Source organism: Dipodomys ordii, unplaced genomic scaffold, assembly GCF_000151885.1.
Source record: "Dipodomys ordii isolate 6190 unplaced genomic scaffold, Dord_2.0 Scaffold26, whole genome shotgun sequence".
Classification (NCBI taxonomy): Eukaryota; Metazoa; Chordata; class Mammalia; order Rodentia; family Heteromyidae; genus Dipodomys; species Dipodomys ordii.
Genome location: NW_012267242.1, coordinates 10225204 through 10252345, shown reverse-complemented (window position 1 = coordinate 10252345; position 27142 = coordinate 10225204). Strand labels below are relative to the sequence as shown.

The following is a 27142-nucleotide window of genomic DNA, read 5'->3' as shown; positions in this document are numbered from 1 at the left end:
GTAAGGACAATGATATCTGATTGAATTATGTCCAGCCACTGGACATCTTTGATGGACAGGTGTTCCTTCCTTTTTCACATTTACTGAGGCCCTACTGTGTTCTAGGAGCTTTCTAGGATCCAGATGATGAGCAGAACAAATGTGAACTTACAGAATTCAGAGCCTGATGTAATAGAGGGGTGTTAGCTCACTGATCTCAGGGGTCAGTGCAGGGAGGGTGCTGAGGGCTGCTATGGGAGGGTGCACAAAGGGAAGGGACTTAGTGAGGGAAAAGGGACATTGAGGGAGTAAAGAGAAATCTCCAAGGGGGTAGGGGCTAGACCAAGCCCTTCAGATACTAGCTTGAGCCTCCGAAGGTCATTCTGACCTTTTCTTTTTGATGAAATTTAGGTAACTACATTTTCCCCTCTTGTACCTGGGGAGAAGACCCTGTTTTCTGCTGGCCCAGACCCACCACTGAGCTAAGTGTGGAGCACACAGATTACTACTGGTTTAGGCCTTGGAAGTCAGTTGGTCTATGACCTCTAGTGTGTGGTCTTTTTAAAGAATCTTCTATGGGGTTCCAGGCTTTCATCGCAGATCTATAGGACTGGAAATCTGTGTTTTGGGGATGAGAGCAGTAGTTGGATCTAGTAAGGAGTCAACGTTTTAAGCAAGTGCTTGGGGGAGGGGACTATTATGTAAACTGCTTTATGCAAACTGTGTGGTTGCTGTAACAAATATGGCGGCTTAAAACAGCAGAAATAGGGGTTGGAGGTGTGGTTCAGTGGATAGAATGCTGGCCAATGAATAAAGTCACAGATACCGAGTTTGAGTCCCAGTCTGGGACCTAGAAAAGAAAAGAAATATATGCTCTTCCTAGTCTAAGAGCTTGAAGTCCCAAATCAGTTCTATTGGGCTGACACTAAGGCCCAGGCAGGGCTTCTCTTCCTTCAGAGATACAAGAGGAAGAATAGAGGCCTTGTGCCTTTAGCTCTTGGTGGCTGTGGGCATTCCTCTCACTATGGAGGAATGACCTTGTGCTTGTGTGGGGTTTGATCTCTAGGCCTCGTGCTCTCATTTAGGTTTTTAATACCCTGGCTGGAGCTCAACCACTTGAGCCACACTTCTAGTTCTAGCTTTCTCTTGGTCAATTGGAAAGAAGAGTTTCTTGGATTTGTCTGCCTGGGCTAACTCTGAAATGAGATCCTCAGATCTCAGCTGGGATTTACAGGTGTGAGCCACTAACACCAGGTCTCTTCCGCCTTCTTCTTAGGGCCAGGATAATCTCCCCATGTCAAGATCCTTCATTTACAAATAAGGAGAACCATGGGACCTATGTTTCTTTGAGCCTGGCTTACTTCACTTTATATAATTTTTTCCAAGTCTTTCCATTTCCTAACAAATGGGGTGATAGCATTCTTTCTGATGGAGGTGTAGTATTTCATTGTATATATACACACATTTTCTTGATCCATTCATCTACTGAGGGGCATCTTAGCTATGGTAAATAATGCTGCGATAAACATAGTTGTGCTGGTAGCTTTAGTATGGCCTTGTCTGTGATTGTTTGGGTAAATGCCCAGAAGTGGGATTGCTGGGTCATAGGGGAGCTCTATGTGAAGTCTTTTGAGGAACCTGTATACTGCTTTCCGAAGTGGCTGAACAAGTTTACACACCCATCAACAATGCAGTAGGGTTCCCTTCTGTCCACATCCCCTCCAGCATCTGCTGTTATTAGGTTTCTTGATTATAGCCATTCTAACTGGGGTGAGGTAGAATCTCACTGTTGTTTTGATTTGCATTTCTTTTATGGATAGAGAAGTTAAGCATTTCTTCATGTGTCTATTGGCCATTCTTATTTCCTCTTCAGAGAAGTTTCTCTTTAAGTCTTTAGCCCACTTATTTATCGGGCAGTTGTTTCTTTGAGGATTTGTTGTAGGAGGATTTAGTTTTTTGAGTTCTAAGTATATTTTAGATATGAGACCCTTGTCTGTTGTATGGCTAGTAAAGATCTACCAGTCTGTAGGCTTTCTATTGATCTCGCTAGCTATGTCCTTTGCCATGTAGAAACTCTGCAGTTTCATGCAATCCCACTTGTCCAAACTTTCTTTGATTTGTTGTGTTTCTGGGTATTTATTAAGAAAATTTCGGCCTTTGCCAAAGAGCCCTATAGTTTCTCTTAGTTCATCCTGTAATGTTTTCAGGGTGTCTGCTTTGACTTTGAAGTCTTTGATCCATTTGGAGTTGATTCTGGTACAGGGTGATATATAAGGATCTAGCTTTAGTTTTCTACAGGCGTTAAATCAATTTTGCCAGCACCATTTACTGAAGAGGCTGTCTTTCTTCCATTCTATTTTTTTTTTAGCTCCTTTAGCTCCTTTATAGAAGATTAGGTGGCTTTTTAGGTGGGTTCATTTCTGGGTCTTCAGTTCTATTCCATTGGTCCTCAGATCTGTTCTTGTGCCAGTACTGAGGTGTTTTGATTACTATGGCTTTGTAGTATAGTTTGAAATTTGGTATTGATATTTCTCCAGCACTGTTCTTTCTGCTAAGGATTGTTTTTGCTATTCGGGGTCTTTTATTGTTCCATATGAATTTTTGGATTGCTTCTTCTATTTCTTTGAAGAATGAGGTTGGAATATTGATAGGTATCACATTGAATTTGTAGATAGCCTTTGGAAATATTGCCATTTTCATGATGTTAATTCTTCCAATCCAGGAGCATGGGAAGTTTTTCCACTTCCTAAGTTCTGCTTTAATTTCTTTTTTTTTTTAGGTTTTTAAAGTTTTCATTGTAGAGGTCCTTCACTTCCATGGTTTCCCTTATTTGCAATAACTAAATAAGCCTAGGACAAGCAGAAAAGGTCAAAAGCTATATACATATGACCATATAAGATGATGTTAAGTGAAATGAACCCAAGATAGGGACACAACTGGTTTTTTCTTTCTTACTACTGTTTTTAATGTATTTAAAATGTACTATGTGTTTTTTTTGTTTCTTCTGTATGTTCTTCCCTCCATGGTATAACCCCTGTTTTCACTGTATTTGATTCTGGTGTCCTGCATCTTGTATATACATTTTTCTAATTTGGGGAGGGGAAGGGAAGTAACAAAATGCTGAAATAAGGATACAGGTTGACACATTGTAACAATGAGATGTACAAGACACTATGTTGAAAACAAACTTTACAACTTGGTGGAGGGGGGAGGGAGGAGGTGGGGAGGTGGGGAGGTTAGGGATTGTAGGGGAAAAACAAAGGAGGAGGCAACAATGCTCGATGGGAAATGTACTCATTACCTTACTCATGTAACTGTAACCCTTCTGTACAGTATTTCTACAATAAAAACATATTTTAAAAAAGATCCTTCATTTAATTATATCATCAAATAGTCATTTTTTTCAAATAAGGTAATATTTACAAGTTCTAAAGATTAGTACTTGGTATTTTTGGGGATTCATTTTCCAGAGACCACACCTACCAATGTTCAAATCATTAACCCACCCACATTCTTAGGGTAGACAAGCATAGGAAATTGGAACCCAGAGACATATCTCTCATCTAAGATCACATAGCCTGAAATTCGCTTCTGAAACAAGAACCAAGACTCCTGACTCCCAGGCTATTATTGTTTTGTTTTTTTTTGCCCCCTGGCTCTGAGGAATAATGCTGTCTGACATCTACTGAAAACTTTTGTTGGACGGTTCTATGCAAATTCCATCTACGACCTCATCATTCTTCCAAATGACCACATGAGGTCAGTTCTCTGATTATCTGCCATTTTACAGATGAGGAAATTAAGAGGGGAGAAAAGAGGTTAAAGAACTTGTTCAAGGTGGCAGAGCTAATTACTGGTGGAGCCAGGATGGAAACTCAGTCAGAGGCCTAATCTCCATTCATGAGTAGAACAACCTCTAATTGAGCTTACTAAGAATCAACTTCATGAATCACTCTTCTCTGATGTTTTTTGCCCTTCTAGAAAATATGGAGCTCAAGCTTTCTAGCAGGAAAAGAGACTTCTCTAGCCACTGGGCCTCCTTTTGCTCATGACTATTTCTCTAGTTCCTTGGTGAATTTTAGCCTCAACAAACTATCTCAACTCAGCCAATGCAGCCTGAGCAGGCCTTGAAGAGCCAGGGCATGACCTAGGTCCTAATGGATTTCTTAGGCTAAGGTTCCCAGGATCCAGAGCGTGAAAAGCAGCAGGAGAAGGTGTGGCAAACTCATTTGCTCCTTGAGTACATATGTGGTCCTGGCAATGACTCACTTTCCTCTGGAAGAAGGCCTCCGGTGAAATGTTTACCTGTTCCACCTGCCTCATGCTACCTCTTAGCTCCTCTCCCAGTGGGACAAGTGTCAAAGTTCAGAGCGGTCCTGCCTTCCTAGCCACCCCACAGAGCCCACAGCTACTATGGCAGCCCTGGCAGCTAGAGCATTGAAGCAGCGCGCAGCTGCTGAAGGCCTTGGCACCCACCAGAAAGCTGTGAAATACTTGAGCCAGGATTTTGAAGCATTGAAGAAACAGTGCTTGGACTCAGGGGTCCTATTTAAAGACCCAGAATTCCCTGCGTGTCCATCAGCCTTGGGCTACAAGGATCTTGGCCCAGGCTCCCCACAAACTCAAGGCATCGTCTGGAAGCGACCCACGGTAAGGAGGTGGGCTTATGGCTGGGTGTCACACAGGATGGAGAGTTATCAAGTGAAGGAAGAAGTTGAAGGAATCTTGGTGGTAGATTATATTTTTGGATCCTATATTTCAGACTGTTTTTCTATTTTTAGACAAAGAGCATGCAAAGCTTTGGAATGGGGCAAGTTTAACATGAATACTGGTTCTGATACAGTGGCTTTAGGTGATAGCTTAATCTCAGTGAGCCTCAATTTTCTCATCTGGAAAGTGGTACTGCTAGTATTTCTCAGTTAGCATGAGAACTAGAGATAAATCCCAGGGTATAATGGCCAGCATGGCAGGAGCACAGAATACATGGTAGTTATCATTGCATAGGGCCAGGCAATTATATGTGGCAACAAATCAATGCTAGGCAGCGTCAGCCCTGGGTAAGCTATGCTAACATCTTTGCTGAAAGGTACACGATTTCCTAAGGTCATGGAACGTCCATGTTTCATCAAGGCCGGTGGGTCATTGCATGATCTAATTTAGGTATCAGTTAACGTTTGGCTAGTTTCTCTACTTCCTTTGACATTTGTAGAGCTTATAACCTCACCACATTGCTCCTTTTCCCTCACCCCTGCCTTTACATGGTCTTACTGCCTACACAGGTAATTTTAGAGTATGGGCTGATTTGTGCCTGTCAACAGGGGTGATAAAATTCAGAGGTTAAGGCATGGAAGCTGATTAACATGGACCTGAAAGACTCCTTGTTGGAGTTTTCGAATGCCTGTTAAATAAATCTGTGTCAAAACGTAACCTCTCCATGCCCTGTGATCTCAGGGTTGCTTGCAGCGATACTCACACTGGCGTTTCACAAAGATTCACCAGAGGACACAGCCTTGTCCCCTGCAGTCTTGTAGATCGTTAAATAGACTCCTGAGTCAGTAAGCATTCTGGTTCTATCTCTACTGGAGAATGTGCCTCAGATCCTGAGAAAATGAGCCTATTCCTAATTTTGACTTTTCTCACCAAGAAGCCTCTAAAGGCCCTGTAAACAGATGGGGGAGGGCAGGGCACTACAAGTTCTCTCATGGTTTGTATGTATATATTTACAAAAATTATGGTAAAATATAGAAAACAAGAAATTTACCATTTTGACTTAACTGTGTGTGTGTGTGTGTGTGTGTGTGTGTGTGTATGTGTGAGACAGAGAGAGAGAGAGAGAGAGAGAGAGAGAGAATATATTCTGAGATATAAAGTTAGAGCCTAAATACTGTCCTTAGCTTTTTCACTTAAGACTGGTACTCCACCACTTGAACCACAGCTCTACTTCCAGCTTTTTGATGGTTAATTGGAGATAAGAGTCTCATGGACTTTTCTGCCTGAGGCTGGCTTCAAACTATGATCCTCAGATCTTAGCCTCCTGAGTAACTATGATTTCAGGTATGAGCCATGGGCACCTGCCACTCTGATTATTTTTCAATAGTCTCTCTCTCTCTCTGTTGTTGTTGGTTATGGGGCTTGAACTCTGGATGTGGGTGCTCTCCCTCAGCTCTTCAGCTCAAGGCGAGCGCTCTACCACTTGAGCCACAGCGCCATTTCCGTTTTCTAGTGGTTTATTGGAGATAAGAAACTCACAGACTTTCCCTCTCAGGACGGCTTTGAACTGTGATCCTTAGATCTCAGCTTCCTGAGTAGCTAGGATGACAGGTGTGAGCCACCAGTGTCCAGCTCATTAGTCTATATTAACTATAGAAATTTCTATACATTCATAATACTGTTCTTTCTTATTTCCCCCATCTCCTTTTCCTCTTCTGTACTCTAATGGTTCTCCGATCCCCCCGCCTCCCCGCCCGCGCCAGATTCCATATAAGAGAGAAAACATGCTATCATTGTTCTGAATCTGGCTTATTTAATCTTACATTTTCTTGCAAAAGACAGAATTTCATTCTTTATGGCTGCGTAGGATGCCACTGTGCATATATGCCACGTTTTTCTTCATCCATCCATTGATTGGTGTTTAGGCTGATTCCATAACTTTGCTATTATAAATAGTATGTGCTAACCGTGAGTGCACAGTATCTCAATTAAAACTGGCTTTCATCCTCTTGGATATTTAACCCAGGAGTGGTACAACTGTAACTACTTATTCTTCAAGCTGCTAAATGAAAAGGTTGACCTGTGCTAACATTTGGAAGACAAGTTTTCCCAGTGAAGGTCTTGGGGTCAAACCTGGGTTCTCAAGATGAGTTTTATTTGTGATTTGAAATCACAGGACAGTATTTGTCCACTTGTGTTGGCCAAGAGCTGCATTCCTGCAACTCAGCTTCCCTTGCTCCCCCCCCCCCATTATGCTGGGTCAATACCTTGCCCAGTTCTGAAGATGTGAGGAACATGCTAGAGGGCCTGATGCAGCCTCCTCAGTGATATGCTTCTCTGTCTAGAGTGTACTTTTCTTTTTTTTTCCCCAATTAAGTAGGGTATGGATCCTCAGGAGGAATACAGAGAGATAGGAGTGAGGCCATGCCCGATGCATAATAAAGACTCAAGATGAGAGACACATGGAAGGGTTGAATTATTGGGAAGTTACGGAAAGGATGAAGAAAGAACAGGAGCTCTAAACTTCTCTGTGTATGTTCACTTGTTTCTCCCTGAGTAGCTGAAGCTCCACAAATATCCCTTACCAGCACCTGCTGGTGATGGTAACCAGTAGTTGAACTGGAAATTCCAGAGAATTTCTCTCCCTTCCCCCTCTCTCTTTCTCTCTCTCTCCTTCCTTCCTTCCCTTGCTCTCTTCCTCTCCTCCTTCCCTCCCTCCCTCCCCTTCCTTCCCTTCCTTCCTTCCTTCCTTCCTTCCTTCCTACCTTTCTTCTTTTTTTCTTTCCTCCCTCTCTCCCCCTCTCCTTCCTTCCCTCCATCCTTTCCCACCTCTTCTCCTTTTTCCCTCTTTCCCACCTTTCTTTCTGTTTTTTTTTTTTTGTTGTTGTTGTGTTCCTCTCTTCCCTGACTGCTAAGGTGTAAGCAGTACCAGGTGTGGAATGGAGACTCAATAAACCCTTGTTGACTAGACAAAGAAAAAAAGAGGTAAGGGCTGGGCATGGCTCAACTGGTAAAGCACTTGCCTAGCAAGTATAAATCCCTGAGTTCAAATCCCAGTAACACACTCTCAGTTTCTCTCTCTCTCTCTCTCTCAAGCATCTTCTTCTTCCAGCACAGAGTCTGGGGTGTGACCTTACCTGTGGGTAGATGCCCAGTTGGAGGCAAGTGAGTGGAGGAAGTGCAGGTCAGACATGTGCCTCTCAGAGTTGAGTTCTCTGCTTCCTGACACCTCCATGATCCCATCAGCCATGGGGTCATTATCCCTTAATCAAGTATTTAATGAGTGTCCACAGGGTGCATAGCATTTTGCCAAACATTACTCTAATCATCTCTCTGTATAAATAGGGGTGTTGTCTGGATCATATTTCATTGGATTATTATCTCAGCTTTTGCCTTTCTCCTACCTCCCCCACACCCTACCACCTTTTCACACCCACAGAGTAATAAAAATATTAGTCAAGAAGGGGCTCTGGGCTCTGGGAAGTCCTAGTTGTGTGATTCTGGCCAGGTCTCTAGGCTTAAGAGACCCACATTAGTGACTCTGTAATAAAATGCTTTTGTGATAAGCTTACCTTCTAGGGTTTTTTTTTTTCCAGCTCTGAATTCTGTAACTCTGATATTCCTTTACCCAGACAGCCTCTGTCATCACTGGGGCATCTCATGACTTGTGTTTTGTCTTAAATTACTTTCAGGAATTGTGTCCAAACCCTCAGTTTATCATTGGTGGAGCCACACGTACAGACATCCGTCAGGGTGGTCTCGGTGAGTAACTGGGGTGAGTCCTATTTGTTTTGGGAGAGGGCAGGCCAGAATGTGTCATGAGCAACATCAGATTATGATGTTAGACTTGACTAACCTAAATTCCAAAGGTGGTTTGCCCAGGTAAGCTTGTGGTTTTGAGGCTGCATTGGGTACTACGGATCTGAATACTACAACTAACTTTTGGTTCTCCTTCTTGCCAGCTCATTCAGACCCCTTCATGCTGGAGTGAGGAGCCAGGACTAGATACACAGAGCAGATAACTATAGACTATGGTGTATGGTGTTTTTTGTAGTTGCCCTTAAGCAGACACAGGTCCCTATGAATTGACTGTGTCTATATAATTGTTCATGGTCAGAGTAGACAGCTTTATAATTAGTAAGACAATAAAAATATCTTTCTAGTCAAACATTCTTTCATAAAACTGAGATCCTGGAATCAAGAACCTTCATTTAAGGGGGTTGAGGATATAGCTCAGTGGTAGAGTGGTACTTAGCAAGTATGAGGCCTTGAATTTAACAAAGGAGAAAAAAAAGCCTTCATCATTTCTTTTTTCTTTTTCTTTTTGTCAATGATGGGGCTTGAACTCTGGGCCTGGGCGCTGTCCCTGCACTCTTTAGCTCAAGGCGAGTGCTCTATCGCTTGAGCCACAGCACCACTTCCGGTTTTCTAGTGGTTTATTGGAGGTAAAAGTCTCAAGGTCTTTTCTGCCTGGGCTGGCTTTGAGCCGTGATCCTCAGATCTCAGCCTCCTGAGTAGCTAGGATTACAGGCTTGAGCCACCGGTGCCCAGCTTGCCTTCATCATTTCTTAAGCTATCATATTCTTTTTCATGTCAAGTAGAATTGAGCTTAGGAAATAATTTCATTTTTATAAGTCTAAGACTCAGCGGTCACAAGTGTGACATCCTTGATGTCAGATTGACTTTGTTGATTCCTTAACTCTCTCACAAATGGGAGTTTCTGCATTGAGTTGGGCAATGCTTTACATTGTATGGTACAACATGACCCTGAATTGGCTTTGCTGGGCTCCCTTTGCTGATTACTTACCACTGCATGGTTGAAGTACTTCATATGCATGTATGTAATTAGAACAATGAAACCTGTTGAAATTGTTTTAAGAAGGGGAGAGGAGAGATGCGGGAGAGTGACAGAGGGGTGAGTTTGATCATGGTACTTTGTATGCACCCATGGAGTTGTCACAATGAACCCCCTCTTATACAATTAATAGATACTAATAGAAACAAAAAAATAGGGCTGGGGATGAAGGCAAGGAATAAATGGAATTTAACTGGCAAAAATCAGCCAACAAATAGAAACCTAAGCATTCATGCTCACCCCATAATCTTTTATTTCTTAGGAAGCATCCCTTCCTTTTCTTCCCCCTTTTTCAGCCGAGAAAACCTTCTCTCTTCAGCCTATTGAAAACCATTATGACTTTGAAAATTGTATTTTAAGTACTTCCAATGTTCTGTCTTCTAACTAGTATAGCAAATGTTCCCCTAGTCAGAGCTCACGGAGTATGGCTGCAAATCACAGAGAACAATTTGGGGTGTGTGACCTGCCCTGATAAACCACACCCTTCATCTCTCATGCTCTAAGGGCTCACAGAAGGGTAGCAATCTGACCTTTCATGTTCTGGGTGAGTGTGTAGTGCCCTTTTACTTCAAGCTAAACAGTTCACCTCATTTAGCACGCATCCCAGGGAAACACAACTTTGAATGTTTGCCTTTAATATCTCCTTGTGAGAGATGTTCTAACTTCAGGAAAGGTTTTTAATGAGTGCCTTTTCATTGATTGATGTGGAGGGATTGTCCTTTGAATAGTTTTAAGTGAAGAGATTTGAGGGTTCTCCAGAAGGGGCGGGGGAAGTGTGTTACCATGGAGAGTATGCATGATCGATGGAGACCAAGGCCAGAAGAGCAGGAAATGAGCCTAATTCTCAGAATCCAGCTCACATCTAAACCCGTGAAGCAGCCACCATTGTGGTAGTTTTTAATGAGTGGAGCCGAAATGGGCTGTTTGAGCACCTGAGAAAGACCTGGTACTTGGACAGAGTCTGCACCAAGCTCAGCAGATCAAATGTCAGCAGGCAGAGAATAGGAAGCTCACAACTCATTCCAAAGACATGGCTGAGTGGCAGCCACTTGTGTGGCTTAGTCTGAGCTTAGTCTGGCCCTGAACAATGAGTGGATAACAATTAAGCGGCGGGGGGGGGGGGGGGGGGAAGGGGGGGGTGACTCCACCGGACACAAGGTGGGTTCTGGAAGAACAAGGGGCCTCAACTAGCAGCAATTATTGAGTCAGGGCAGGGATTGGATTAATGGTTGGCTTTTCAGAGTTCAACTCAGCTCTATGATGGCTACTCCAGGTTTTTAATTTTAGTATTATTTTTAGCAATAAGCTATATAATGAAAAAGGTAAAGGTGTCTTTTTTCTCCACAGAGTTCTATATTATTATTTTATTATTTAGAGTATGAAAAAATAAAACAACCAAAACGTACCTAGTGAAAAATATACTTCACACCTGTCTCCTTCTGGTCTCCATCTGCTTCATTGTGTGCTGCCTTGTAACTACTTTTCAAACATTCCTTCAGTGCTGCTTTATGCAAATTCATGTAAATCTACACATATATTCTAATTTCTATCCCTTTCTTACATTGAAGCAGCATACTATACATAATGCTTGCACCACTATTTGCTATTGTTTCACTTTATCAAATATCTTTCCATATTGCTCTATAAAGACCTTTGTTCTTTTTGCTTTGTTTTGTTTGGATGAGAGAGAGAGAGAGAAAAAAAGGACTGGTTTGGCCAAACTAATCTGGAATTTAAGATCCTCCTGCCTTAGCTTCCCGAGTTCTGGGATTATAGTCATGCATTACCATACCAGGTTTTGTACACTTTTTTTTTTTTTGGTGTTGGTACCAGAGTTTGAACTGAGAGCTTCCCACTTGATGGGAAATTCTGCTACTCAGTGAGCCAGGCCTTAGCAGGCCCCTGGTACACTTTTGATCTGTGGGCCTACACTCTCTGCCTTACATCATTATTAAGATGCTTGAATATAGCCTAAATCTGAGGCTGCTTGTGTTTTTCTTTCTTGCTTATGAGTTCTTCTCTTGATAATCAGGCTGGATTAGGCATCTAGAGTAAATGTATCCTGAAAAACTAAGTTTCATGCAAACCACTCATCTGCATCGCTCTGTTCACAGCTCGCTGACGCTGCTGAGTAGGAATACAAAGGTGTGTAGAGGTGCTGCAGTCAGCAGCACCTCAATAATGTTCTAGAAACAGACCCCAAATGGACCCTTGATGGTGGCTGTGGAGAAAGGCACAGAGAGAAGCCTTTGCTTGTTGTTCACTAGATCCTATGGTCCTTACTGGTATTCTCAGAGTTGGCCTATATCTTGAAGCGCAGTAGTAACTGCTAAGTCTACCTGCCAGTTGGGCTCCAGGTCTTACCTTTGCTTATCGGCAGGCAGGGAAATGCTACAATGTAGTCTCATTTGTATCTATGGATGTAAAAATGCAACAGAACTTGAAATGCCTTTAGGTGTCAGTGGGTCCCAAGGCTACATGTCTTCTACAAAAGTAGATCTTAGTCTCTGGTAAGTGAAGTTTGATGAATGCAGATAGAAATTAGATTATTTTCAGAATAACACACTGCAAGGTTTATCCAAGCTTTTTATGTATTAGTTGGCTTGCCTGCCTTCATTTCTTCTCTCTTCTCTCTCTTTCTCTCTCCTTCCCCCCATAGTTCTTTTTTTCCCCTCTTCTCATTAGGGTATCAAATCTTGGACCTCTTGCATGATAGGCAAGTGCTCTATCACTGAGTTAAATCCCCAGGCCAGCCCTTTGAGTGGTTTATTTTCCTTAAGGGAGCTGTGTTCCACTTTGAAAGGCTTGGTAAGTATCGCGATTTCCCCCTCTATCCTGCCTTCTTTACTTTTCCCTCTGAGTCTTATGCTCAGTGTGTTTGTGCTTACATGTGCTTATCTTATCTCTTCTGACTCACTTATTTTCTATTGACCTCATTTTTCTCTTCACCTCTGTGGAACTGATGCTTTTCCATCTTTTGTTATATTTATCGAGTAGCGTTTTAGACTCTGTGTATTCCTGTTTTGAAAGGAGAGTGACTAGACTATTTCACATATCCCTAAAGACAAAGAACCAATAGCACTGACCTAAATTCATTGCCTTCCTGTATGCATCCTTCACATTGATTTTCCTCTATAAGCCGGCGCTCCCCTACGGAGCAGGGCCTGGACTCCTGGAACAGGGCCTGGCACACATGCTTGTCAGTAATTGGGAGTAGTGTCAGCATCCTTAAGAGTGCTTTTCCAGACACCTTTTGATCTGTAGCATCCTTCAAGGACTGGAGTGAAGTAAATCAATTCACTCGAACAGGATGCTTACTTTTAATAAGCAATCAGGGAAGCCTCAGAGAACGTAAAGGGCCAAATCTGCTCATCAATTCCAGAGAGTATGGGGTCAGACTTCTGGGAGGCAGGGAACACTGAACATGCAGTTCTGTGTGACCCAGTGGGCTTAATTGTGATGTGGGGAAAGTTTGACTTGCTAATGGGATGTTTTCCTTCCTTCAGTGCTCCCCTTCCTCCCCCCCCCACTCTTGTCTCTCTCTTCTCTTTTGAGAGGATTTGGTATGCTCAAGTTCTGTTCCAAAATTACCTTTGGCCTTTCTACTCAGAACCAAGGCACTCCAGACAACCTTTATACTTCAGTATGAATTGAAGACGGTGTGTCACAAGAGGACTTGCATATTGAGCAGTATGTTAAGAGCCTGAAAGAATTCTTCATTGTCTGTTCCACTAACCCTCACTAGCTCATTTCCTTCTGGTACAGATATAAGCAGTGAAACAGTTATATTATTTTTCTATAGTCATCTTTTAAAATCTTACGCACTCAGAAGCACTATTTTTGAGAGTGTATCCTGACTTACCACAGGGAGCCATCACAGGACAAGTTAAGAGTTCCATCCTGTAAGAATGTCAAGCAGTTGTTTGTCTACTGGGCAGACATTTCTTTCACAGAAGGGGATTTTGTCAGTGGGCTCCTATTCAATTTTACCTGTTCAAATTGTAGAAGATCCCAGCAACTTCTTAGTTTGTAGGAGAAGGTAGAGGTGAGTCTCTGGCTCTCTAGGAGCCATCCTGTTAACCTCGGGAAGAGGTGGTAGCCCTAGGCCAGGGGACTGTTCTCTGACTTCTGTCTCACTTAGCAATCCTAGGTTTGGTTCTACAAATTGAATTCCATAGGGAGGCTGATTTTGTGTATGTGTGTATGGTGGGAGGAGGGGGCTGGGGCTTAAACTCAGGGCCTAGGCCTTGTCCCTACCAGATTTTTGGTGGTTAATTGGTGGTAAGAGTCTAATGGGCTTTCTTGCTTGGGCTGGTTTGAACCTCAATCCTCAGATCTTAGCCTCCTGAGTAGCTAGGACTATAGGAGTGAGCCACCAGTGCCTGGCTTCTACTTTATTTTCTTCATGACATTTATCCTCATTTGGCACATACATTTATTTATTGCCTTTTTTCCACTAAAATGTGCACTCCATGACTTCAAAGATTTTCTTTCTGTTGTTGGATCCTTGGGGCCTGCAATCATATTTGGTATATGTTCAACATGAGCATGAATTTATAGAGGAAAAAAATTCTTTTGGAGGTAGAGTCTCACTACAAAGCTCAGGCTGACCTCAGACTTGAGATGTGTCTACCCAGTTTCCTGATTGCTAGGATTACAGGTATACACCACTATGTCTTCTCAGCTCATAATGAAAATTGTTAGTGGATGCACCTTCAGCATACCTGCATGGGCTGCTGGCTGATATGATTTTCTCTATAGTTTCCCTGCTAATTAGAGTTGCCTCCACTGATCCCTCAAAGACATTTTTTCCTCTCTCCTTGCATTCTTTCTGCTCTTACAAACCACATTCAGGATATTTTCCCAGCCTAAAAACACCATGTTTTCTATTCACAATACTTTAAAAGGTTTTCTTGCATTTTTATATCTTAGTTGACTTCCCTTCATCCCAGCATGTTTGGGGTTAAAAAGTCTCCTTAGCTTGCTGTGGGAAATTTCCATTACCTTGTGTTTAATATCTATGCATACTTCAAGAACTCAGATGGACATTCCTAGCACTAAATATTCCTAGCACTTAAGGGCATTATGAACTTTCTAGCCATTTTAACACCATACCCAACACACATGGCAATGCTCCATTTTTGTGTCTCACTATATGGATTTCAGTTATGCCTGGATGTGATCATTGAATCTTACCACTTTTCTTTTCACCTTTTTCCTCCATTACACCTGGCTTCTGACATTTTGTCTTTTTTTTTAATCCAAAGAGTATTATAATTAAACCCAGTAAGCAAGCCAACCCCTTTCCCTTGAACTTGGCTCTGAGTTATATTTACATAAGGCCTGGATGTGTTTACATAGTGATTTCTCTCTCTCTGGTGAATCAATTTCATTTTTATAATCTAACAGATAGTTCTTCCCCTCAAAACCACATTAAAAATTTGATATAAACCTGGGAATAGGGGCAGGGAAAGATAGAAATCCCCTAGCTTTGTGCCATTGAGTCTACTTTCTTAGTTTCTTAAACAATAACAGGAATCAGGTTAGCATTGATGTGGGGGGCTACCTACACGACCTGAGGAAATACTAACATAATTAAGAAATTATGACATAATTAGAACAAGTTCTCTTGGCTGTGCACTCAACTCTCCTGTTCTTTCCTCCCCTCCCCTCCCCCCTCTTCTCTCCTTTTTTCCTCCCCTTCCCTTCCCTCCCCTCCCTTGTTCTGTCTTATCCTCCTCTCCTCTTTCCTCCTTTCTTTTTCTTTTCTTCTCCATTCAAAACATGTAAAGCAAGATGGTTCTGATTCAGAGATGGCCTGCCAAACTTTTATTCATGTTCTTTTTTTCTCCTTTTCATTTTAAGTTCATTAACTCCCTGGGGGTGCTCTGTAGTTCCTGGACAAAGCAGACCCCCCCAGTTCAAAATTGTCCCTGGGCAAATGTCATGATGTGTTATAGCTGCTCTCCTGGCGGAGCTGCCCCGCACTACTGTGGGATCTGCTGTCACATCTGCGAGGCCCCTCCTGGGTCACCATGGGAACCAGGAGTTGGAGGTGCGAGGCGACCTGTGGGGGGCAACAGAAGTGGATCATTTAGTGTACTTTATTATTACATGTAGTACCGTCATCGTTATTTTGAGGACATAAAATTATAGTTGCTTTAAGTAAGTGAGTCACACTGCCATTGCTCAGAAAACTAGCAATAAGACTTGGGTCTAATCTTTGATATTGTATCTTTCTTCTAAAGGTGATTCCAAGTCTTTGCACCTGACCTAGAACATGGTACCTTAGGCTCTCAAGACTTCCTAGACATGTAATGCATAAAACTGATGTACTCTGAAATCTTGCTTCTAGAACAATGATAGTTTGCTATAATGCAACCATAAAACCCAATGGTATTCAGAAAGGGCCTCTAGATTCTTCATTTACAGTCACAGTAGAAGGCATCGAACAGTGGTAGATTCAGGCTGGCGTTGAGATGCTTCTAAAAGGAAAGAAACATGTGGCTTATTTGACAGAATCTATTTGACAGAATCAGGAAGAACTATTATAACTCTGCATTTATTTACATATTTATAAAGGCTCTTCCTGTGACAAGAGACAGAGGTAAACAGGTAGGCACTGTCTCTCCTTTCCTTGTAGAAATGAGAGAGAGAGAGAGGGCACCAGGCAATGGGGATCTGAATAAAGGTCTTGCCCAACCCCCAGAAAGAAGGGGCCAAGCAAGGAGGCAATAGGTGTGGAGTAGTGACTAGATTCCATAGCACCTTGAATCCTGGACTCTATGCCTAAGGACATACATGAAAGATCATTTTAATCCAGGGTGTGTGGAATATAGGAACCTCAGGCAGAGCTCTCATTATTTGAGGATAACCAGGACAACAAAGCAAAATAGAAGACTTTCTTTTCTTCCTTGCTTCTTTCTTTCCTTCTCTCACTTCCTCCTCCTCCTCTTCCTCTTTCTCCTCCTCTTCCTCCTCCTCCTCCTTCCTCTTCTCCTCCTCCTCCTCCTCTTCCTCTTTCTCCTCCTCTTCCTCCTCCTCCTCCTTCCTCTTCTCCTCCTCCTCCTTCCTCTTCTCCTCCTCCTCCTTCTTCTTCCTCTTCTCCTCCTCCTCCTCCTCCTCCTTCTTCTTCTTCCTCTTCTTCTTCTTCTTCTTCCTCTTCTTCTTCTTCTTCTTCTTCTTCTTCTTCTTCTTCTTCTTCTTCTTCTTCTTCTTCTTCTTCTTCTTCTCCTCCTCCTCCTTCTTCTTCCTCTTCTCCTCCTCCTCCTCCTCCTCCTCTTTCTTCTTCTTCTTCTTCTTCTTCTTCTTCTTCTTCTTCTTCTTCTTCTTCTTCTTCTTCTTCTTCTTCTTCTTCTTCTTCTTCCTCTTCCTTATTTCTTAGTAAATGTTTCTTTAAAAAGATTTAGTTAGTATGGACTTCATCTAAAAATAGCAATTACGTAGCATTTGACCCTTTCAATGTACCATGACTGGAAGCACATGGTATCTTTTCTCAATATTGATAATATCATGTGTTTGCTCTGACTACTGGATCAAGGTGGTGATCAGTTCTTCACAGTTTCAGCCATCTACTCCTTTGTAACTAGAAAGCAAGTTGTAGAGGATATTTTGAAACTACATACATATCCAGTTACCTATTTTTCAAAAGATTTAGTATATTACTTTGAAAAATGATATGAGAAAATTAATGAATTAATTAGTTAATTAATTAATTAATGATACTTGGGATTGAACTCAGAGCTGTACATTTGCAAGGCATACGCTATATTACCTGATACAAAAATGATGGAAAATGTCTTATATTCTACCACACATGTGATAATTGTAGCTATGAGGTAGCTTTTAGAACAAGGATAAATCAGTTGATTACTTTCTGAGAGGTGCTTTGTCTGAAAATATTACAAGACAGAGGGACAAAGCTTCCTCTACTTCTTGCTTGACTATCATGCAGAATCATGAAAATGTGCAAAGGTTCTTTGAGTTTTCTTAAGGGCTTTCTCAAATGGTGGGTGGGTGCTTAGACCATTTCCTTTTCGAATATTGATCTTGCTAGAGCTGTGTCATACTCTCTTCCTCATCCATATTGCTTTAACTTTGTCAAGTTCTCCTTCGTTAGTAACATTGAAGCACATCTCTAATATCATTTTCATCAACTTCATGAAATCTTGAGATTATAGCAAAATGTTCAATGTTATCATCTCAGTCCATTTTTCTGCTGTAACAAAATAACAGACACTGAGCAATATGTAAGTCATGGAAATTTATTTTTTTTACAGCTCTGAAGGCTGGGAAGTCCAGAATCAAGGTATTTCAGGTTTGCTGTCTCATCTCAAAAGTAGTACCTGGCTGTTGTGTCCTCTGGAGAGGACAAACGAGTTCTGGTGGAAGTTGGGAGGAAATAAAGGGAAGGGGGGATTCCTTCTGTCAGACACATTTAAAAGGTCAGATAATCTTGAGTGTGTGTGGGGTGTGTGTGTGTGTGTGTGTGTGTGTGTGTGTGTGTGTGTGTGTGTATGTATGTATGATCACTCAGTCTCCTCCTAATACTTTGTATTAGGGCTTGAATTTCCACACAACGTTTGGAGGGGTTACTAACAGTAAAACAATATCCAAGTTTTTGTTTGATAGTGTTTGTTGTTAAACAAACACTATTATTGGACTTAAAAACATACTTAGATGCATAACACAGTAATAATGGGAGACGTCACTGCCCTAATCTCCCCAAAAGCTAGGTCATCTAGGCAAAAAACAAAGCATCCTCAGATTTAAATGTCACCATAGACCAATTGGACCTAATAGACATCTACAGAACATTCTTCTTAGCAGCCCATGGAACTTTCTCCAAACAGATCATATTCTAGGACATAAAGCAAGTCTCAGAAAATGTAAGAAAATAGACACAGCCCCTGTATTCTGTTAAACTATAATGGAATAAAATTAAAGATTAACATCAAAATAAATTAAAGAAAATATTCAAACTCATAGAGATTGAATAACAGTCATTGCTGACTGATGAGTGGGTCATTGAAGAGACAAAGGGAAATCCAAAGGTTCTAGAATCCAATGAAAACACAACCCACCTGAATCTTTGGGATACAGAAAGGCAGTTCTAAGAAGAAAGTTTATACTTACGAGCACCAATAAAACAGAGAGATCTCAAATTATTACTCTAAAGACACACCTTAAGCACTTAAAAACAAACAAGAAAAAATTAAACCCTAAACCAGTAGATGGAAAGAAATAACAAAGATTAGGAAATAAATCAATGAAATGAAAAATTGGTTTTTTGAAAAGATACTAAAAATTGATGAACTCAAGTCTGCTCAAAAGAAGATAAATCATGCAAGTAAATACAATTAGGGTTAAAATGGGGTATTATAATAATTAAGAGCTAAATTCAGACACTTATGAGGGAATACTTTATATTCCTTTATTCAAATAAGCTGGAAAATATATTAGAAATGGATGCATTTCTAAATAGCTTCAACATACCAATATTGAACCAAAAGAAAATAAGACACTTAAAGTGATCTGTAACAATCAATGAAATTAAGACAATAATAAAGAATTTCCCAACAAAGAAAAGCCCAAGGCCCAACAGTTTCACAGTTGAATTCTATCGGACCTTTAAAGAAGAACTAACATCAATACTCTTCAAACTTTTCCATGAGATAGAAAAGGAGGTGTCACTACCAAACTTGTTCTATGAAGCCAGAATTACTCATGCCCAAACCACATAGGGACACAACAGAAAAAAAGAGAACTATAGACCAATCTCTTTAATGAAAATATCTTCAATAAAATACTTGCTAACAAAGTCCATCAACTAACAAAAAAGATTTTATACCACAGTCAAGTAAGTTTCATTGCAGGCATGTATAACTCAATAAATATAGTACAGTACTTACAAACAGAATCCAGGAGAGGAATCATATGACCATCTCATTTGATGCTGAAGATGTCTTTGACAAAATTCAGCATCATTTTATGGTAAAAATCACTGAATAAGTACGAATAGAAGGAATGTACTTCAATCTAATAAAGGCTATGTATGTGACAAACTTCTAGCCAACATCAAAGATAAATGGTGAAAACCCAGGATCATTTCCTCCAAAATCAGGAATAAGAAAGATATGCCTATGCTCTCTACTCTTATTCAATATAATACTGGAATTTATAGCTAGAGCAATAAGAAAGAGCGAAAAATAAAAGATCCAAAAAGGAAGGAAGAAGTCAAACTATCCTTATTTGTAGAGGACCACAAGTCCACTCTAAGTTCTTAGAGCTGATAAACACCTTTGGCAATGTAGCAGTTTATAAAACAAACATAAAAAACTAGTAACTTTTCTGTATACCAATACTGTACTGAACATGATGAGAGAACTATTAGGAGAATAACTTTACTTTTTCTAGCCTCAAAAAAACCCCAAACCTAAAAATAAAACTAACCAAGGTGAAAGGATGTCTACAATGAAAACTATAAATCCTTGGTGAAATAAATTGAAGATGATACTAAAAAAAGATGGAAAGCGCTTTATGTAGCGATACAGAGAAAATTAATTTATAAATTCAACACAATACCCATCAAGATACCAATGTTATACGTCACATAGAGAAATCAATTTTAAAATTTATACAGGAAGTACAAAAGAACCTGAATAGCCAAAGCATCCTGACAGGGGATAATGCTGGAGGTATAATCCTAGACTTCAAGCTATACTATAGAGCCATAGCAACAAAAATAGTTTGATACTAGCACTAAAACAGACCTGAAGGGCAATGGAACAGACTAGAAGAACCAGAAAGGAACCCATATACCTACAATCATCTGTCCTTTGACACGGGAACTAAAGATATCTTGGGAAAAAATAGCTTCTTCAACAAATTTGTTGGAAAAACAGGATATTCACATTCAGAAGGCTCAAGGTGGATCTGTTCCTCATCCTGTATTATTATCAATTCAAAGTGGATTAATGATGCCAATATAAGACTTGAAACTTTGTAACTACTACATGAAAGAGTAGGGAAGACTGGAACATAATTGGCATAGGCAGATACTTCCTGACTAGAATTACAGTGGCTCAGCAAATAAGAAAGGATTGACAAATGGGATTGCATCAAGCTAAAAAGCTTCTGCACAGTGAAGGAATAGTCACTAAGCTGAAAAGGTAGCCTACAAAATGGAAAAAGATCGTTGCCAACATTATATCTGACAAGGATCTAATAACCAGGATATACAGAGAGCTTAAAAAAATCTAAAACCTGGGCTGGGAAGGTGGCTCAGTGGTAGAGTGCTTGCCTTGCATGCCTGAGGCCCTGGGTTCGATTCCTCAGCACCACATAAGCAAAGAGAAAAAAGCCAGTAGTGGTGCTGTGGCTCAAGTGGTAGAGCACTAGCCTTGAGCTGAAGAGCTGAGGGACAGTGCCCAGACCCAGAGTTCAGGCCCCATGACTGGACCCCCCCACAAAATCTAAAACCCTAAAGAATCAGCTACCCAATTAATAAATAGGCAAATAAACTGAACAGACACCTCTTGAAAGAAGTATAAATGGCCAACAAATATGAAGACATGCTCAACATTCCTGATCATAAGAAAAATTAAAATCAAAGAGTCAGTGAGATTCTTCCTCACTCCAGTCAGAATGGCCATCATCAATAACACTAAGAAAAACAAATGTTGGTGAGGATGTGGAAAAGATCATACCAACACACTGTTGATAGGATTGTAAGCTCATGCAAACATTATGGAAATTAGTTTGGTGCTTCTTCACAAATGCTAAAAATAGAACCACCATCTGCTCCACCAATACCATTCATGAGTATTTATCTAAAGGAACATAAGCTACTCAGGTTCGATGCAGCACTATTCACAATAGCCTCCTGTGGAAACAAACCAGATGTCTTATAAATGAGGAATGGATCAAGAAAAGTGGCATATATACACAATATTATTCTGCCATAGGAAGAGTGAAGTTATGTCATTTGTAGGGAAATGGATGGACATGGAAACCATCATCTTAAATGATATAATCAAGTGCAGAAGGACAAAGAATGCATATTTTTCTTTCTCATATGTGGATGATAGACCTATGATATAAATATATTCATTTGAGTATATATGATATCACATATGTGTGTATATGTATACACACATACATTTATATAATCAATCTGACAAAAATATATTGCATGCATGTGTGAGAAACTGTGAAGAAAACCTCTGAACAACTAACATGCACTTTAACAAAACAAATATTAGGAAGTTGAAACACTTATTATTTGGGATATAGACATTAGTGGGGGGGAGCAGACAAATGGTAAAGGAAGAGGGATTATGAATATAAACAAAACATTTTATTTACATGTATGAAAATGGAATAAGGCAATTTGATGAGACTGGTGTTGAAGGGGGGAGGAGGGAGAAAGGTAGAGGGGCATGAATGGACTTTGTTAAAATTAAACACCCTTGTACAACTAATCACTGTCAATAAAAATTAAATAACACTTCTTTTTAGTCTTTAAACATATTATCAATTTATATTCCAGAAGTACATGAATTTCCTTCTCTACCACATGTCTGGATTAAGTCATACAAGAAAAAAGAAAAAAAAGTTGTAGCAATCCCTTCATAACCAATGCCCACGGTGTATTTGGCTAGTGTGGCTGGTAGTTATGAGATTGACCAATGTTAAATAGGAATGGATGTTTGAGTGCAAACTCATCAATATTTTTGTGTCATAATTGTGCTTCTTTCTGCAATCTTTTAATTTTAGCCCCTGGACAATGAATATTTGAAGAAAGAAGGGTCACTTATAATCTCAGTGGGAGAGGAGGCAACGGCAGTGGTGTTGGAGAAACCAGTGGGATTCTAGGGCTAGTTAGGAATAAACTCTAAAGCATTTGGGACTTGGTTGGATATGGCTAGGGTAAGGGAAAAGAATGATTCTCCGATTTTTACAATGGAGAACCCAGTGGTTGTCTATGTGAAAGGGGGGAACCTGGAGTAGGGGCAGGTGGCTGGGAGAGAGAGAGCCATGGTGGCATGGAGGACACATGGATAACTTCCCACTGCTAGTACAGATTTTGCTTTCCTATAGGTAGTTGACACTCAATGAATGTCTGCCGAGTTTCTTGCTTAGATCCCCCTGCATTTTTAGTTAATTGTGTGTTGGGTGATAATAGCTAACAATAAAGAAGTTTGTCGAAGGTTATGTGGCAGCTACTGAGCTAAGTACAACACATCTAATTTTTATCTTTGTACCTCTAAGAAGTAGTGACTATTCTAGTGATTGACTTGTAATTAGGTGCTATTAGTTGAGGTAGATGAGAGGGCGAATTCAGTGTTAACAAGCGAATGTGGAGAAGGTGTGTTTGGAAGCAGGTGGGTAGTGAGGAAGAGGGGAGCTGAGAAGTTATGCAGGGACTGAAGGAGGAGACATCATTCCTGAAATTTTCCTCTCCCCTTGGAAGGGGGACATGGATTTCTGATGGTGACATATCTATATCCATGTCTATATCTATATCTATCATATAACACACATACACACACACACACACACACACACACACACACACACACACAAATACGTAGTAGGTCATAGGGCTTGAACTCAGTCTTGGGTGTTGTCCCTGAGCTCTTTTGCTCAAGGCTAGCACTCTACCTCTTTGAACCACAGCTCCACTTCTGGTTTTCTGTTGGAGATAAGAGTCTCATGGACTTTCTTTCCCCAGGCTGGCTTTGAACCAGGATCCTCAGATCTCAGCCTTTTGAGTAGCTAGAATTACAGGCATTAGCTACCAGTGCCCAACTGTCGGCTATCTATTTTAAATAGTATTATCATGTTTGTATTAGCTTCTGAGTGCCCACTGCAGGGTGTGGGAGAGGCAGCAAACTCATCATCGGGCTGGACTAACTCTGGCACTGACTGTCTGACCTTAGGAGATCATTATATTGCTCAGAGCTTCCACTTTATCTACCTGGCAAATGGCTATTACATATACACTTTACCTCAGCCAAACGCTGGAAGTTTCAGTCTGGGGAAGTCATTCACTTTGTGCATTATATTAATGAGGATGTCATTTATGTGATTCCAGAGAAAACCTTGTGGGTGAAGGGCTGAACCTAGAACTGATTTTTATCTCTCTCTCTTCTTCATTTTGTAGGAACTCAGCTTGTCCAGAAACCATTGGCCTAACCTACTTAAATTCTACTTTCAAGGGATCTATCACGGGAAGGCAGCTTTCAGATGTACAGGGTTTATTAACCTCAAGGACAGGTGCAGGCTCAAAGGGAGTGCAAAGAAAGGGAAATTTAAACCTGACTTACTGGGAGAGTGGTGACAGGGTGATGACTTAGTACAGAGCAATCCCCATATAGGGGTAGGTTTGCTGCTATGAGCTGTGGCTCTCAGAAGCATTTCCTTTGGCCCCCTTGATTGTAGGAGACCTCTGTAGATAGCCAGAGGCTCTGGCAGAAGCTCCACCTACAATTCCACGAAGGTCCTGCTTTGTTCTAATCACAGGGAGACCATGGAATTTCCCATAGTGAACAGAGATATGGTCCCTCATTGGAGAGACTTCACTAAAGCTACTTAAGTACAACTCTGCTGAGCTCCACCCGCCCCTTCTTTGGTACTGAGCCAGTCTTAGATCTAAAACTGCTTTGATCTTCCTCAGAAGCCCTGGCCAAGGAAGTGGGGAACTAAATTTAGTCCAACCCAGCTTATAACGGTGCCCAATTCAATGATTGAAACAGTTTCCAGCATAACTCAGTCCCTTTGGGATAACTGTCAGGCTTCTCACATCCTCCCATTCGCTCTCATTCCAAGATGGCACTGGGTGGGTCTGTAGTTACCTGTAGACTGGCCCTGTCTGCCAAGGTAATGTTGGCAAGGTTCTTACCATGGGCCTTCTTGTGTTCCCTGCTGGCATCTCGCTGGAGTTGTCCTACCCTTTTTCTGTTCAGGCCACAGGGGAACTGAGTGGGGTTTTGAAGAGACAGCAAGGCATCTCTGTCCAGTCATGTCTTGCCACTATTATAAAGGTGATGTACAGAGTGGTTGCAATTAAATAAGTCAGGTGAAGCATATATTTTGTTTCTGGACAATGTCATCCCTTTCCTCAGTCTTTCCAATACTTCCCAATTTTTTAACCCTATGGAGCTGCCTGGATCCGGGTAGAGCTTCTTTCCATATGGATTTTTTTCTCTGAGTCTCAGCTGGGGCAGAGGCCAAGAGGCCCTCAGTCCTCTGTGCTCACCTCAGTCTATTTGGTCAACTCACCCTTGCGTGGGGTTTTGAAGCCCACATGTCACTATTCTTCGGTGTCTCACTTCCCTGAAGTTGTACTAGCAGATGAGGCTTGGGACAGAAAGGCTGGCCACCTACAGGGGAATATTAATCAAGATATTCAAGAGGTATTGAAAAAATACCACACCTGCGGTTACAGTTACACTCCTCTGTATCTTTTATATCTTTTATGCCCCTCTATTCAACTGGAACCTATACAGATTGTCATGCATCACTTAGCAATAGAGAGAATTTCTGGAGAAGGTTTGATATATCAGCCTCTTCAAGTTACACAAAACAAATGCTATAAGCCAGTTCTTTGGCTGGGCCTCTTGATGCCATCAAAAGATGAGGTAAACACAAGATGTGTGGGGCTGCTGCTGCTTTAACATGTGCTGCTGTTTTATGATACATGCTTTTAATAAATAGAAGGAGTACACTCCAAGGATCAAATGACAATAGAATAAACACATCAACTGGCAGCACAGTCATATGCGGTCATTACCAACTGTTAGGTACTACACATGATCGCATGTGTTGTGTTTTTATAGACCTGGAAAGGTAGTAGGTTTGTTTGCACCAGCCTTATCACAAACACATGAGTAATGGGTAAATGAGCACTTACAGTGCCTACAGTGTTACTAAGTGATGGGAATTTTCCAGTTCCACTGTAATTGTATGAGACCCTATTATATATGCAGCCCATGATCAGCCAGAATGCCATTATATAGTACTTGATTATAAATCTATGTATCTAAACATTTCTCTTGCTACAGATTGTTCTTTTGCTCTATACTGAACCATCTTGTTCCATATCAAATGGAATATCAACCAGAATATCATGATATAGTACTTGATTATAAATCAACATATCTAAGCATTTCTTTTGAAACAACCCTTTTTCATGTTCCATATCAATTGATCTTCTACATCAAGCTGTGAGGTGCAGACCCACTTCCTACTTTACAGTTGGAAAAGCTGAAGACCAGGAGCTCAGTGACTTCTGTAGGTTCTAGAGGAAGCAAGATGTGAACACAGGCTCTTGAGCCCAAAGTGTGTGCTATTTCTATGCATCCAAGCTTGTAGGTTTCTCAAGGGTAAGGACCATGTTTTTCATGAGCTCTCTTGTTGCAGTGTCCTTACCGTCCAGCTCACAAGGACACTGGCTAAGTGCTAATGAGTGTTGAAGACATCCCAGGTGACTTCATATGTCTGAAGGGAGAGAAATCCACAGCACATGTCTTCTGCAGATGGTTGGAGCATGGTATGAGATGAGGGTGACTTAGCAAATGATCTTGGGAGGACTGGAATTTAAATGGAGGCAAATGCTTATGATGTTCATGGGTAGCAACTTAGGAACTCTTGTACAAGCACTAATAACAGGCCTTGGAGGGCCAGGTTAAAATGATCGCAGAGTCAACAGGAGCCCTAGGGATTATAAAAGGCTGTAGCAGAGCTGAAACAAGATGTTAGGGCCCGCTGGACCTTGGGTGAAAGATGGCCACAGAGTAGGGGCTGACCTGCAGGCTGGGGACATAAAGGACCTAATTGAGTTAATGTCACCTAGGCTTAGTAATGTCTAGCTTTGTCTATGTTTACAGGAATGAGGGCCACCATCAGTGTGATTGGGAAGGAACAGGGAATGGTATAATTATATGGCTTGAAGGGCCTGTAGGAGGCCAAGAGTTCAGGTAGTCCTGAGTCAGACGCTGTATGCCAGGGATCCTTAGAGGAATGATTGTTGGGAGCTGAGTGAGGTGAAACTCACTTCTGGCACATGTGCCCAGAACTAGGCAAGTCAGCCTTTGACTGCCATGATTTCTTTTAGCCCAAATAAGCAGACATGAGAAAAGGAAGGGGAAGCAGAAGGTAGGTCTTCCAAACATTTAATAATGATAGACAAATTCCAAGATCACTAAAATCAGTGACATTTATAGTGCAAAGCAATAGTCTGGTGTCATAGACTCATTATTTTTTAAATTTTATTAGTGTAAATTAGCTGTATAAAGGGGCTTCATTATGATACTTACATGTATGCATATAATGTACTTTGATCGAATTTATCCCACCTATATTATTTTTTAACTCCCCATCATAGCCCCCTTTTAATAGTTTTAGGTGAGTTCTATGGTAACATGCACACAAACACACGCATACACACAACACACATATACAGACATATATTAATTATATTCCTTTTGTAACTCTTTCCTTTTTTTCCTATCCCAAGAAGTCCCCATTTTATAATCATAGCCTCTCTTTCTTCCCCCTCCTCCTCCCCCTCCTCCTCCCCCTCCTCCTCCCCCT

The 27142-nt window shown here is 41.1% G+C and overlaps 1 protein-coding gene across 1 annotated transcript in view; it reads left to right on the top strand.

Annotated features, from left to right (window-relative positions):
• Positions 1-4392: 4392 nt before the first annotated feature.
• Capn8 (calpain 8) overlaps positions 4393-27142 on the top strand; it is a 61952-nt gene continuing 39202 nt past the window's right edge. Inside the window, exons 1-2 of the mRNA XM_013015129.1 lie at positions 4393-4629; positions 8382-8451. Coding sequence (XP_012870583.1) covers positions 4393-4629; positions 8382-8451 — 307 coding nt within the window. The remainder of the gene's footprint in view (positions 4630-8381; positions 8452-27142) is intronic.